The sequence below is a fragment of the Pelophylax lessonae genome (assembly GCF_965119305.1).
Source record: "Pelophylax lessonae genome assembly, chromosome: 1".
NCBI lineage: Eukaryota > Metazoa > Chordata > Amphibia > Anura > Ranidae > Pelophylax > Pelophylax lessonae.
In genome coordinates this window covers 169,187,129-169,203,280 of record NC_138768.1, presented here as the reverse complement: position 1 = coordinate 169,203,280, position 16,152 = coordinate 169,187,129, and the positions used below count along the sequence as shown (strand labels likewise).

General features: G+C 45.0%; 1 protein-coding gene across 3 annotated transcripts in view; it reads right to left on the bottom strand.

Moving 5' to 3' along the window:
- PAM (peptidylglycine alpha-amidating monooxygenase) overlaps positions 1–16,152 on the bottom strand; it is a 317,350-nt gene that overhangs the window by 142,666 nt on the left and 158,532 nt on the right. For all 3 annotated transcript variants that reach the window (XM_082267132.1, XM_082267133.1, XM_082267134.1), the window contains exons 10-11: positions 6,061–6,141; positions 5,904–5,980 (exon numbers count right to left, since the gene is read on the bottom strand). In XM_082267132.1, the coding sequence (XP_082123258.1) occupies positions 5,904–5,980; positions 6,061–6,141 (158 nt within the window). The remainder of the gene's footprint in view (positions 1–5,903; positions 5,981–6,060; positions 6,142–16,152) is intronic.

Here is a 16,152-nt window from a genome sequence, read left to right as displayed (position 1 = left end):
ACAAGGGAGACTTTTTACTTCCTCCTAAAGCTGGGCTTTAATGGACATTTATTTTAAACAGCATATAAGATCAAGATTTAGGGTGTATAAAAGGGTTCCTACAATATATGCCGTGGAATCTGAAGGAGATACAACACTGGGTCAATTAAATTGGAATGCACAGAAGCATAGCTTTTGCATACCTATATATAAAGCACACTGCGTAGTAGGAGCACATTGTGTAGAGGTAGTAAACAGCACTGGGAGAGCTGGTGAGGGCAAGCAAAGGGTGCCTGGAAGAACAGGGATCCATCCAATGGAGAACAGGCAACTTTGTTCCACATGGGAAAGAGCCTGTAAGCAGTCAGAGGCTATGTGCATTTGTTGGCCTGTGCTGTTGCAGCACTCATTGGGTGGACATCTTGGGCTGCTGTGTCAACTATTACTGCAAAGACAGCATTGCAGGAAGACACTCTGAATGTGTGACCATACCAGAATGCTCTATTGGTCCGTGAGTCTTGTCCTAGGATTGTGCATGTTGCAATGAAAGACATGGGTAATATGTTTACATTTGTTTTGCTGAAGAAATCCTCTCTTATGTAGAAGAAAGTTTATGATGAGCTCAGGTACGTTTACATTCTAATCCAAACCGATACAAATGAGCCCCCATGAAGTGGTTATCTGTACTGGGCATTCCCTGCCCCACACGTTCACAAGGGATGTTTATAAGTGCAACTGTAAATTGGGAATGTCTTGTCTGTTTATCATTGGACCAGTACAGTGACAGCTTTCTCGTGGGCTCACTCGCATGGATTTGAACTAGGATTCAAACATGCCCAAGCTAATCCCCATTTATGATGTTTAAAAAACAGAACTTTGACTGCAGTACCCTGTGAGGTGCTTGTGATCTAATTTCCTGAACAGGGTGGAGCTCAGGCATGTTCAGATCCTAGTCTGAGCACACCTGAGCTAACCTGCCAAGAAGCGGCCACTGCACAATGCCAAGGCATTCGCTACCCCAAAGCTGCATATATTTAAAGAGCATGTAAATGTGCGGTCATGGGATGAGGAATGTCTTAGTTGCTTATGATTGGCAACGATTGAATTCAAACATACCTGACCCTAAATATTACAACACACACTTTGCACCAATATGGAGGAGTAAGGACCATACTATACAGAGGGCATTTAAGAGGCAGTGTGCACTAAGCGCCCTAGTAGAGTTTGCCTTGACAAGGAAAGGAGGAACCTGACCCCTGATGGAACAGGCCTGAACCACCATCTGATCCATCTGGAAATAGTTGCAGAGGAATCAGACAATCCTTTGCAAAGGTCCATCTGTGAGCACAAATAGAGAGTCTGACTTTCTGCCCGGACCACATTCAAGGTATAAAAGGCAATTTCCCTCGGATGTTTAGGCCTGGGACACAGGGAAGGCAACACAATGTCTTCATTCAACTGAAAGTCAGAAACTACCTTAGGAAGGAATGACGGACAGGGGCAAAGCACCACCTTATCCTTGTGCATCACCAGATAAGGTAAACGAAAGGATAACACCGCCAGTTCCGACACCCTGCGTGCAGAGGTGATAGGCACCAAAAAGGCCACCTACTAGGACAGCGTAAGCAGGGGAATCTCCAGAATATTTTCAAAGGGAGGCTTCTGTAGAGCTGAAAGCACCTAATTAAGATCCCAAGGCAGCAACGGCCCCACTGGAGGAACCAAATGTTGGACATCCTAAAGAAAAGTATGCACCAGGGAGTGTGTGGCCAAAGTTCGTTGGACAAAACCACCAATACCTGGCCCTTGATGATACTCAATGCCAATTTCTTTTCAACCCCCCGTTGAAGGAAGGTTAAGATCCGAGCCACCGGGAAGAAGCGAGGACCAACCTCAAGTTACTCATCCCACGCAATGTACGTCTTCCACGTACGATGGTAGATCTTCCTAGAAGTAGATTTCCTAGCTTTCAACAATGTAGGAATCACCAACTCAGATAAACCTCTATCCTTTAGCACCTGGCATTCAACAGCCAAGCCGTCAAACCCAGTGACTGTAAAGCAGGATGAAAGATAGGTCCCTGGGACAGCAGATCCTCCCTGAGATGAAGTTTTCAAGGAACGTCGGCGACCAGTCGCACCAGAACGGCGTACCAAGCCCGGCGAGACCAGTCTGGAGCCACTAAGATGACTGGAATATCCCTTCTGTCTCGATCCTGCGTAGAAGTCTTGGCAGAAGCTTGGGAGGAGGGAAGGCGTAAATCAGACGATACTGACCCCACGGGGCCACCAGTGCATCTGTGGCGTCCGCCAGAGGATCCCTTGACCAGGCCACAAACCTCTGCACCTTTCTGTTGAGCCAAGACGCCAACAGATCCTCCTCGGGGGTGCCCCACCAGAGACACAGCTGATGAAACACTTCCGGATGAGGGGACCACTCCCCTTGGTCCAACGCCTGCCGGCTGAGATAATCCGCCTGCCAATTTTCCACCCAGGCAATGTGCACGGCAGAGAGAGCTGGAACGAACCGTTCTTCCCTCCTTAGAAGGTCGGCTACCTCCAGAGCCGTCAGGGCACTTCCTGTGCCCCCTTGGTGATTGACATAAGCCACAGCCGTGGCATTGTCCAATTCAATGTGCACAGGGCATCAGTGAAGACGATCTGTCCAATGATCCAGATACAGTCTGATCGCTCGGATTTCAAGGACATTGATCGGTAGTCTGGACTCTTCCAGCGTCCATATCCCCAGAGCAGAATTCTTGCCGAGGACGCCTCCCCAGCTGGACAGGCTGGCATCCGTGGTGACCACTGTTCAATACAAGGGGAGGAAGGATTTTCCCAGCCGAAGTGCCAGAGAACGAAGCAATCATATCAGGGACTCCTTTGTGCCCCGACTCAGATCTGATTTCCAGAGACTGCGGAGTCTTGTCCCATTTGGTCAGAATTTTCCTTTGCAGGGACCTCGTATGGAACTGTGCAAACGGAACCACTTGAAGGTAGACCCCCCCCCCCCATCAGGCCCAGCACCCGCCTGCAAGTCCGGAAGGATGACCATTTGTTGGACAGCAGGATATCAGCCTGCAGTTTCTGGAGTTTGTCCAGGGAAAGGAGCACTCTGGCTAAGGCCGAGTCCAGAGTCAGTCCAGATAGTGCAGCTTTGTGGACAAAATGAGAAAAGACTTCAGAAAATTCAGAATCCAGCCAAACTCCTGCAGAGTTCGTATTGTGATCTCTAGGTTCTCCACCAGAGCAGAGAGAGACTCCATTCACAGAAGGAGATTATCCAAGTAGCCCAGTATCTTGATCCCCCGTTGGCGTAGGAAAGCTAGCACCAGAGCCAACACTTTTGTGAAGACCCGAGGAGCGGAGGCAAGACCAAACGGGTAATGCCACAAACTAAGAATGCTCCTCTTCCACAGCAAAGTGGAGAAAACGCTGGTGACTAGCACATATTGGAATTTGAAGGTAAGCATCCTCATCGATAGAGGCAAGAAAATCCCCCTGATGCAGGGATGCCACCGCCGTTCGAATTGACCCAACTCTGAACTTCTGCACCCCCACAAAGCAGTTTAGCTCCTTGAGGTCCAGGATTGGACGCACTTTGCCTTCCTTCCTGGGGACTGAATAGGTTTGAGTAAAAACCCTGAAAACTTTGCAAAGTCGGAACCAGGACAATCACCCCATGAAGAAACAGGTCTTATACCGCCCCAAACAGACCTTGTATCCTCTGTCTGCGGGCAGGCGCAGGTTGAAAGGATAAAACCTTGCCGGGTGACAAGAGAGAAACTCTATCTTGTAACTGGACCGAATAACTTCATGGACCCACTTTTGTCTTGAACCAGGGAGGTCCGAAAACCAGAAAAGAGGTCTCCCCACCCCTGATATGGGTGAGAGCGCTGCATGCTGAAGGGGTCTTGTCCACGGCTTTGAGCCCTTGTCATTTGATCCTGAGGGATGAAAAAACTTCTTATGCGCAGAGAAGGAAGGTCCATGTCTACAACGAGGTTCCTTACCCTTAGTAACCTGTGGAAGAAAGGTACTCTTCCCCCCTGTGAGACATTTAATGAGGTCATCCAGGGTAGCTCCAAACAGACAATCTCCTTGAAAGGGAAGATCAGTCAAGGCATTCTTAGACGTCTGGTCCACAGACCAGCATTTAAGCCAAGAGACACGCTGAAGGACCACCGCCATAACATAGGCGAACCATCATGGGAGCCGCGACCAAGGAGGCATTACAGATAAACTGCAACCCCTGGACCAGCTGGTCTGCCAGCCCAGCAAAGGCAGGAGGGAGTTGCTCACCCTCCAAGTCACGGCATAGGAGCTTAGCCCATTCGATCAGAGTTTGTGACACTAGGGCAATGGTAAAGACCGGTCTCATTGCCGAACCCGCTAATGCGTACATAATGCAGGCCACAGCCTCCGCCTTCCAGTCAGCCGAATCCTTAAAGGTCAGGGACTCTTCCACCGGAATCATGTTTGCCTTGTTTAATCTGGAAACTGAGTGTCCACCACCGGTGGCACAGTCCACTTCTTAAGAAGGGACTCCTCAAAGGTGTAATGCCTAGTAAAGCGCTTGGGAACCCCACAGGGACACTTTGGTTGTCACCACTCTTTAGCGACAGTTCTGTCAAAATAGGCAGGGAAAGGAAACCCCTTTGCCGCTCTGGATGGCTTGTGAGTGCTAAAGGGTACTTGCGCCCTCGTCGCAGCTTCAGACGCTTCCTCCATCTTCAGGGTCTCACGCACAGATACAATCAGTACATCCACCAGCGCCTTTTCGTGCACGGTCACCCGCAAGCTGCCTCCACCCGGGACACAAGGGACTCCAGGAACGCCCCCCGTGCATGGATGGATGGTTGGGACCTGGAGGGCCCCGCAGCCTCAGAGAGGGGATCAGGTGGGAAAACGTGCTCCAAGGACTCCATGAGTCACCAGGGGGACCCCACAAAAGTGTAACACACTGCCAAGGCAAAACCCCCACCGTGCTGGCAGCACCTCCTGGTCGCCAAGCACAAGACACAGGGCGATCCACAGGAGAGGGAGAGGACCCCACCAGACTCACCACCCGCCGACACAGGCACTCGCAAGCACCAGGAAATCCTGCACTACACTTTCGGAGTTTAGGAAGCTAAATGATCCAGAAGTCAGCACCAGGGGATAAGGAGGGGCTCCCACCGCCGAAATTGTTGCCCACAGAGCTTCACTGCCATGGCCGCCGCTATTTGAAATGGTAAACCACAAGAAAATGACCGTCAGACTACAGAAATGCGCAGCACCACAAGGCATACAGGGATCCAGAATGGGGGGACCAGGATACAGGGGGGTCCGACCGCCTCAGGAAGGGCCCACATGCACCCCAAAACCCTCCAGGGGTAGAGAGGGGGACAGCTACTCACCATACCAGGAACCAGGTGGGCACTGCTCCAGACAGAACCCCTCTCCATCGAAATGGGGGGGGGCTGTTGGTCAGGAGGAACGCTGCGACTCAGGCCGAGGCCAGGTCGTATGCGACTTCGCGAGACATGTAACTTGCGGGGCCAGCCCCCGTCCAGTGGGGCTATGTCCTGGCCGACCTAGTGCGGAGCTGAGGCCTGCGCGCGCTTGCTGACCAGACTGGCAGTTGATAGTAGATCTCGCAGGAAAAATCCAGGAGGAAAAAAATCAAAAAAATTTTGCCAGGACCAAAAGATCCCAGCAAAGAACTAGGTCCTTACTCCTGACTAGGCAGAAAAAAACTGAGTGACTATAGCAGAGAGAGGGAGTATACCCCCTGGGTGTTGCCAGAAGTTTTTTCTGCCTAGTGTCCTACTCCGGTAGGGGGCAGTATAGCCCAATGGTAAAGGACAGGAGCTGTGTGTCAATGAACGAAAGAGAAATTATAAATCGGGCGGTTTCCATTTTTGTTTTGACACAAGGTCCTACCTGTGGTAGCTGAGGGCTCTGTCTTCCAATTAAAGTCCACTTGCCATTTCTGATCCTGTACCCACTAACAACTTGTCCTATAAACACAACAGGGGAAATTTACAACATTGCATAAATGGTCATTAATAATTATGTCAGCAGCAGTAGGGAAACTCACCTAACTGATGAGTGTGGACTCTGTAGGCAAACGGGTACATTGTAGGCTTCTCATATGCACAAGCAATGTCCGAGTACACTGCTAAGAAACACATGGTACAAATACGTTAAACAGGTCTATGTTAATTTATCCACAACGTTCCAGAAAAATATTTAAAACACTGTTTAATCCAGTCATGTCTTAATTAACTCATTATTCAAATGTTTGCACATGGAACTAGTACAAGCATAACATTAAACACTTATGGTGGCTATACACAATTTGATTTATTTATCTGATCAATGTGTGCTTCAATCAGAAGGATTAAACAACCATACCTTCTTTTCCGAACAATTTAGACTGGGTCGATTGTTCAGGGTGGAAAATTTTAATCGTTTATCATTAAATCAGCAGCACCAAGATGTTTTAGTGGTTAACTGCATGTTGAAAACCAAGAAATGATCGATAACTTACAATCGTACCTTCCAAATACCAAATCGAAATCCACTTTCTTGTGCATGGTATATCAACTGATTGTGTTAAAAAATAGGAATTGATAAAATTCTGACAGGAAAGATCAATTGAATTAGAAATCAATCATTTATCAAAGTGTATATGGCCTCCATAAGAGACAAAGGGGCAGGAGGCTTAACCAATCATAACTCTATGGTTGTCAGTTAACAGTCTACATAAGCTTACAGGATGAGAGAAAAGAGGGATGACCTCACCAGTCATCCACTTCTCCTTCACTGAACAGCCACAGGGTCTGGCATGTTGGTAACAAAGATGTACTGCCTAAGGGTAAACCTCAATAAAAACCATTATTTCTTGCTTATAATTGGAAGAGGTTAGAATTTCTGTCAGATTTTTACTGCTATCTGTAACTTCATTAAAAAGATTTACACTAAGTTATCAACCCGGTGTAACCAAGACGATAAATGTGCATGCTGCAGCAGTGGTTGAACCTCACAGATTTGCTGCAGTAACTACATCAAAATATGTCTGTGTACTAAGTGTTCTCATATTTGCTAGTAGTCCAACTCTGGAGTGTGCAGAAAAGAGTGACAACCCATGCAGCTGAATCGAGTAATGGTTACCACCCTAGGAAAGGAAGTGCTTCTGGATATACTGTACTTTGCTTGTACAATTTTACTGAAAGTAGGATATGTACCGGTATATTTTACAGGTTGCAAACCCTAGTGTGGGACTGGTATATTGGAGGTGAGACATTATCGTGTTTCGATTGTGCAGGATCAATGGACTGTTTGCTTTCGTTTTTGCATTTTAACAGAGAAATAAAGACTGTACACCTTCGCAAGCACCAGGGTGGTGGTATATAAACTGTATGTACACACACACACACATACAGTGCCTTGAAAGTATATAATATAATTTTCCACATTTTGTCATATTACAACCAAAAAACAGAAATGTATTTTATTGGGATTTTATGTGATAGACCAACACAAAGTGGCACACAGAATTGTGACGTGGAAGGAAAATAATAAACAGTTTTCAACATTTTTTACAAATAAACATGCGAAAAGTGTGGCGTACATATGTATTCAGCCCCCCCTAAGTCAATACTTTGTAGAACCACCTTTCACTGCAATTAAAGCTGCAAGTCTTTTTGGCTATGTCTCTATCAGCTTTGCACATCTAGAGAGTGAAATTTTTGCCCAATCGCTCAAGCATCAGATTGGATGGAGAGCATCTGTGAACAGCAATTTTCAAGTCTTGCCACACAATCTTAATTGGATTTAGGTCTGGACTTTGACTGGGCCATTCTAACACATGACTAGGCTTTGATCTAAACCATTTCATTGTAGCTCTAGTTGTATGTTTAGGGTCATTGTCCTGCTGGAAGGTGAACCTCCACCCCAGTCTCAAGTCTTTTGCAGAGTCTAACAGGTTTTCTTCTATGATTGCCCTGTATTTGGCTCCATCCATCTTCCCATCAACTCTGACCAGCTTCTCTATTTCTGCTGAAGTAAAGAATCTCTACAACACGATGCTGCCACCACCATGTTTCATGGTGGGGATGGTGTGTTCAAGGTGATGTGCAGTGTTAGTTTTCCACCACACATAGCGTTTTGCTTTTAGGCCAAAAAGTTCAATTTTGGTCGCATCTGACCAGAGCACCTTCTTGCACATGTTTGCTGTGTACCCCACATTGCTTCTCACAAACTGCAAACGGGACTTCTTATGGCTTTCTTTCAACAATAGCTTTCTTCTTGCCACTCTTTCATAAAGGCCAGATTTGTGGAGTGCGTGACTAATAGTATCCCTGTGGACAGATTCTCCCACCTGAGCTGTGGATCTTTGCTGCTCCTCCAGAGTTACCATGGGCCTCTTTGTGGCTTCTCTGACTAATGCTCTCCTTGCCTGGCCTGTCAGTTTAGGTGGATGGCAACGTCTTGGTAGGCTTGCAGTTGTGCCATACCCTTTCCATTTTCAGATGATGGATTGAACAGTGCTCGATCTTCAAAGCCTGGGATATTTTTTTTTAACCTAACCTTGCTTTACACTTCTCTACAACTTTATCTCTGACCTGTCTGGTGTGCTTCTTGGCCTACATGATGCTGTTTGTTCACTAAGGTTCTCTAATAAACCTCACAGAACAGCTCAGAGAGGGCTTCACAGAACAGCTGTATTTATACTGAGATTAAATTACACACAGGTGGACTCTATTTTTCTAATTGACTTCTGAAGGCAATTGGTTCCACTAGATTTTAGTTAGCGGTATCAAAGTAAAGGGGGCTGATTACAAATGCACTCCACACTTTTCACATATTTATTTGTAAAAAATGTTGAAAACCATTTATCATTTCCCTTCCACTTCACAATTATGTGCCACTTTGTGTTGGTCCATCACATAAAATCCCAATAAAATACATTTACATTTCTGATTGTAACATGACAAAATGTGGTAAATTTCATTGGGTATGAATACTTTTTCAAGGCACTATAAAAGCAGAATGCAATCATTTGCATATGGAGATTGCTGTGTGAGCAGACCAGACGGGCTAAAAAATCCCCATATATATGTGGACTATACAGACGTTGGGTATTGGAATACTTGGCTGGAAGGACTTATTTCATCTAATAGGACATCTAAGCCCACTACAGCAATCCCATTACCCTTTGAAACCCTGAACTGGGGTCCTCCTGGGGAACAATTCAGCCCCCAGAAGGGTAGGGGTTGCTTTAACAGTGGACAAGTCTATTTGACCTAAGGAACCCCGGCTATCTTTCTATACATTCCCTCCCTATCTTGACAATCAAGGACTTAAACCGATTATAACCTGGGCAGTGTATATAAAGTTCATCTGCGGGAATTGGATCCCATCTGTGGATAATCCAAGCTTTAACTGTCTTTGGACGCCCACTGGCCCTTGCACATGTGAGACCATCCTTTGATTTTATTAACAACCCCATGAGCCTCTGTGAATCTTTGGCACCTACTCTGCCCTGAAGAAGCCGCACAGGCGAAATGCATCGGTGATCCCTACCCTGCACCACTGTAGGCTAGTCCTATATATATGTGGAACTGGGTGTGGGTAAGGTGTTTTGTAGAGGTCCACATTTATGGTTTGATGGACATGTGATGGTGGTTGTATCAATATATGTTTGACAGTTCTTTATTTTAATATTTGTATCTTGGAATAAAGGTTTTTTACAATATATTGTTTGGCAAAACTTTTTGTCTCCAGGGACGGGATATACAGCACCGTTCTAGCCCCCCTTGCTAGCTCTTCAACCAATTTTTAATTTGCATATCTCATAAACCTGAATTTTATTCACAATAGAAAACCTATCAAATGTTTAACCACTTTCCCCAAATGGAAGTACCTGTATGTCCTTGGGGTTCAGTGGTAATACCGGGATGATGCCTGCAGCTACAAACATCATCCTGGTTTTACTTTTTGCAGCCAGCGATTCTTTTTGGCAAAAGTGACCTGAGTGGCTAATTAGCCATTCCATCACTTCTGCGGGTGGCGGAAGGGGGTCCCATCCCCCTCCTCTCCCTGGCTCTCTGGTCCCATCATGGAGGCCAGGAGCAATGCAGCCAGCGGCGATGGCTGCCTGGTACAGAGACAGAGAAGAACTCACATCATTTCCCTCTCTCTGACGAGTATTCGCCACTTTCGGTTCTGACCCTTTGTTTACCTGGCCACCAGCTGCTAGAGAAGCAGCCGATCGAACAGATCTCAGTCTGATCGGCTGCATGGAAGGGGCCAGAGGAGAGATTTGGGGCCGCATATGTAAACGGTGATCGCACCACATGTGGGGGTATTATGAATGAATGAATGAATACTTTTTGAAAGCACTGTATATGTACACACAGACTATATATATTATATCACAAAAGTGAGTACGCCCCTCACATTTTTGGAAATATTTTATTATATCTTTTCATGTGACAACACTGAAGAAATGACACTTTGCTACAATGTAAAGTAGTGAGTTATTTTGAGGGGACAGCAAATTTACACTGTTATACAAGCTGCACACTCACTACTTTACATTGTAGCAAAGTGTCATTTCTTCAGTGTTGTCACATGAAAAGATATAATAAAATATTTCCAAAAATGTGAGGGGTGTACTCACTTTTGTGAGATACTGTATACACACACTAATGACAGGAAAATTGATTTTAAAATAGCATTTTCTAAATAAAGACATCATAGAATGCTGTATGTGACCATAATACGTGTGATTTTCTTCTGTGGCTACCATTCGTGAAAGTTATTGTTAAATTATTCATACTATAATGTATCCCCTGCTGTACATTAATGAAGCATAAAAAGTCACTAAGGAGTTTTGTGACCACATAAAGACACGGGGCTCCAGGCCAACTGCTATTATATATAACAATACTCATCCATATTTTTGTGCCACTTTTTCAAGCTTTAGGTTAACATTTGCATGGTAGAACTTGGTTTCATTTTTTTTTACATTTTAACACTTAAAGAATGACTACTTTTATTTTTGTAATTATTTTTGTTTGCAACCCTCACCTGTTATACCCACTACTACAGCCACTGGTTACCTCCCTTACCCACTACAGTCTACACTGCACCTGGTCCATTTAGGCTTGCTACACACCTCAAACTCCATAGAAGTTTTAATTTTAAGATTCCATACAGTATTTCTCAGCCCTATTTCTGCTACTCCTTACTTACCTAACATAAATAAAAGAGAACCATGTCTTTGCAGGGTGCAGAAAGTCAGCTTTCCCACTGAAGCCTATGGAGAAAACCCACTGAGTGCACTACTTTTAAAAGTTATTACCGAGATTTCCCTTGACTAACCTTCCTGTAGAAACAGGAAGTGAAGGGAAATCTCTTCAATGTGAGGGAATACCCCACAGACAGTTGTCTTCTTTGGAAAATGTTCCTGCTATTGTGACATTGTTTAACAATTTTTGAATTTACCTTTACTTTCAGTCCCAGAGACAGTGATCACCAGGATAAATAGAAAGAATAAGGCCCCTTACACAAGGGGCGGGCTCCGTTGGAGTCCACCTGCTCAGTAGGGAATCTGTCCACCGATCCCCCCTGAGCAGGTGAATGGTTGGTCTGTGTCCGCTCCGCTTATGCAGAGCGGACACAAAGCCTGCTCTCCTCTATGGGTGGTCAGATGTACATGTAATGCCTGTCCGTTTGCACCCAACTGCCATCCGACCCGATTTGCCAGATGGATAGATGATCCCCATCTGTCTGTTTTTAACAGATCGTATTAGATGTCAGCAGGTGTCAACGGACACATGTACGTTAATACGAGTCGCTCCATAGAGGAGATTGGAGATTGATCGGGTCAGTCTGAAAAAATGACATTCAGACCTGATCAGTCCGCCCGTTTAAAAGGGTCCAAAACCTACCTATCAAGGACATACATGGCAATAATAACCTGGCAAAGAATCTTACCCCTCACCACTCTATCCAAAACTAAAGATAACAAATTACTCTTTACTGTAGTCAGGTGGGAGAAGAATGGATGTAATAGTTCTGTTAAAAAGAAATATGGAACCTTAAAAACAAGACTGATATAGGATTAAAATATACAGAGGCAGGAGGGCCTAAAGGTGTACATCGGCCCGATTTTTATTCTGGCTCAGACCCTAAGTCAGACCAATGTTTTCTATGAAAGCATGCAGTTCTGAAAATCTCTATAATTGGCAAACAGTAAACTCCACGTGTTAAACACAAGGTCAGCTGCCTGAGTCTGGCCCCCCTAACTATTTAATGTGGCCCACGCACCCAGGGCTTTTTTTCCTGCTGGAACATGGCAGAACACCATTCTATCACAGCCAGCTCTCGCCCTTCTCTCCCAACTCACCACTGTCACTTGTAAACACATAAGCCGTCTGTGTTTACAAGGAGAGCGTTCCTCGTGGTGATTCTTACAGATCCCTGCCTGCCCTGCACTCACAGGACAAGGGAGATGCAGATGAAGGGGCAGTTTGGGATGGGGTATCACGTGGTAAGCTGCACTGTGATCCCCATCTTTGCACAAATACTGACCAATGATCTCCCTTGCAAGCGAGATAGTGAGAGGCGGAGCCGCTTACACTGCCAGGAGGTTCTAGAGCCAGGCTGGGTAGGTGAGATGCAAGGAAGTTTTTGGGGGAGGATTGTGTGCAGAAGTGGGGGAGAGTAGTGCAGAGGTCAGAATTAAAGAGGGGTGGAAGTGAGATGTGACAGGCAATGAAAGAGAGCTGAACCATTCACACTATGCATAGCACACCCCTAAACCCTGCACTCTGTATGAAGCAAATTCCTCAACCCTGCACTCTGTATGAAGCAAATTCCTCAACCCTGCACTCTGTATGAAGCAAATTCCTCAACCCTGCACTCTGTATGAAGCAAATTCCTCAACCCTGCACTCTGTATGAAGCAAATTCCTCAACCCTGCACTCTGTATGAAGCAAATTCCTCAACCCTGCACTCTGTATGAAGCAAATTCCTCAACCCTGCACTCTGTATGAAGCAAATTCCTCAACCCTGCACTCTGTATGAAGCAAATTCCTTAACCCTGCACTGTGTATGAAGCAAATTCCTCAACCCTGCACTCTCTACACAGTGCACTACTGAACTCTGCACTTGGTACGTAGCGCACCCCTCAATTCTCCACTCTGTACATAACACGTCCCTGAATCCGCACATAACACTCCTGGTATTTATTGCCCCTTTAAGATTTTTTTAGGCAGGGAGCATGGTTTCGTTCATGCACCGAATCCCTGAGAAAAAAAAAAGCCCTGGAAAAAAATGACAGTCTCTAACAGATACAACTGATCCTTTGAGGGTAACCATAATGCTGATGCGGCTTGCGATGAAATGGAGTTTGACACCCCTGAAGTAAACTTTCCTACACTAGATCACATCAAAACAGACTGAAGATAGATCAGAAGCATTGTAAACGATGAGGTCAGAGATTGAATAACCGATGGGAATGCATAGAGAAAAGGCTTTGAGGGACCAAACCCGCTAATTAAAAGAAGCTTGCCGTGGGCAAGAGTAAGGTGTGCAAAACTACATTTAAACATACCCTAGGCATAAATAATCATTTAATCCTTGCATCCAAATGCAAAAGAAGTTTTGTATGTTCCTCATAGTTTGACTCTAAAGGCTTGATTTACAAAGGGATGAATTTCTTCTAACCTGTGTTAGCCTTTTAACTACCCAACCAGGATCAAAGGAAAATTATATATATTTTTTTAATTCCACCGAACATGACATATACTTGAAGAGAGCACAAACTGGAGTGAAAATTAATCCTTCAATAAATCTATGTCTAAGCCTCTTACATTGTCTTAATTCTTGCTAGCATTATCAGCCAACTGCTGGCTGGAATAAGCAGCCTAATCAAGACTAAGATCAGCCATAGATGGCCAGAGTTCTCATCAATATCCAACAGAGATCAGAGATCTGCCTGTTCTTTTCCCCAATAGTTGCACAGCCAGATCTGACAATTCATTATAAAACTACATGCTTTTTGTAGTGTTAAAACAGAACAGCCCACTGTCTGATACACAACACAAACATTTATCACAACCTAATAAAACCACTAAGCATGGAAAATAAAAACATTTATTTTTTTTTTTTACAGATTTTCAGACACGCTGAAAAATCTCTACATGCCATAGCAAGTGTTTAACCACTTTACCACTGGAGCATTTTGCTGTATTACATCTGGGCCACTTTTTGCGATTCGGCGCTTTGGGACTTTAACTGACAATTGCGCGGTCGTGCGATGCTGTACCCAAACGAAATTGACGTCCTTTTTTTCCCACAAACAGAGCTTTCTTTTGGTGGTATTTGATCACCTGTGCGATTTTTACTTTTTGCGCTATAAACAAAAAAAAGCGTTTATTTTGAAAAAATAACAATATTTTTAACATTTTTTTATATGAAATTCCCCCCAAAAAAGATGTAAAAACCAATTTTTTTTAAAATTTTTGGCCAATTTGTTTTCTGCTACCCATGTTTGGTAAAAAAAAAAAATCGCAATAAGCGTATTTTGATTGGTTTGCGCAAAAGTTATTGCGTTTACTAACAAAGGGAAAGATTTATGTCATTTTTGGTGTTTTTTTTTTTTAACGAGTAATGGCGGCGATCTGCGATTTTTTTGGCGGGACTGCGACATTGCGGCGGACAGATCGGACCCTTGACTGACATTTTTGACACTTTTGGGGGTACCAGTGACATTACTGCAGTAATCAGTGCTATAAATATGCACTGTTACTGTAAAAATTACACTGGCAGGGAAGGGGTTAATTTTATTGGAGAGGGAGGGGTTAATGTATGCCTGGTGCTTACTGACGTGTGGGGGGGGAGGTGACTGTGTGAGACAGGGACAGATCGGATGTCCAGCTATGCTGAACACTCCGATCTGTCACTCCCTGTCACTGAGGAGATCCGCCCGCTTGTGTTTACACAGACGGGTGGATCTCCACACTAGATCCCCGACGATCGGGGCAGAGCAGCGGCGATCGCCGCTGCTCCTCTCCTGGCCCGACTCCCGCTGTGAATGAAAACAGCGGGAGCGCGCCTCCGGCGGCGCGCGAGCGCCGCCTACAGGGGAGGAGTCTGGCGACGTAGGTCTACGTCGTCAGACGGGATCGTGCCACTTTGCCGCAGTACTATTCCAGTACTCAGCGGTAAAGTGGTTAAAAGCTGAAGGATCACGCACATGCACGCATTAGGGGTGTAAATATAAAATACTGTTTTTTTTTTTTTTTCTGTGCCTGGGAAGCTTAGGTGCTGCGTACAACCGCCCACAGACCTAAATGGCCTTGAGCAGCTGTACATAAGTATATGCTGGAATTTGTGTGCATACGCTTAAAGAATAAAGATATTTTCACAAAATAAAGAAATTCAGCATTCAGGGAATATGTCTGCAAGCTACGCTTGCATATATACAGTATCTCAAAAAAGTGAGTACACCCCTCACATTTTTTGTAAATATTTTATTATATCTTTTCATGTGACAACACTGAAGAAATTACACTTTGCTACAATGTAAAGTAGTGATTGTACAGCTTTTATAACAGTGTAAATTTGCGGTCCCCTCAAAATAACACACAGCCATTAATGTCCAAACCGCTGGCAACAAAAGCGAGTACACCCCTAAGTGACAATGTCCAAATTGGGCCCAATTAGCCATTTTCCCTCCCCGGTGTCATGTGATTAATTAGTGTTACAAGGTCTCAGGTGTGAATGGGGAGCAGGTGTGTTAAATTTAGTGTTATCGCTCTTGCTCTCTCATACTAGTCACTGGAAGTTCAACATGGCACCACAAAGAACTCTCTGAGGATCTGAAAAAAAAGAATTGTTGCTGTACATAAAGCTGGCCTAGGCTATAAGAAGATTGCCAAGACCCTGAAACTGAGCTGCAGCACAGTGGCCAAAACCATACAGCGGCTTAACAGGACAGATTCCACTCAGAACAGGCCTCGCCATGGTTGACTAAAAAAGTTGAGTGCACAAGTTCAGTGTCATATCCAGAGGTTGTCTTTGGGAAATAGATGTATGAGTGCTGCCAGCATTGCTGCAGAGTTTGCAGGGTTGGGGGGTCAGCCTGTGAGTACTCAGACTATACGCTGCACAC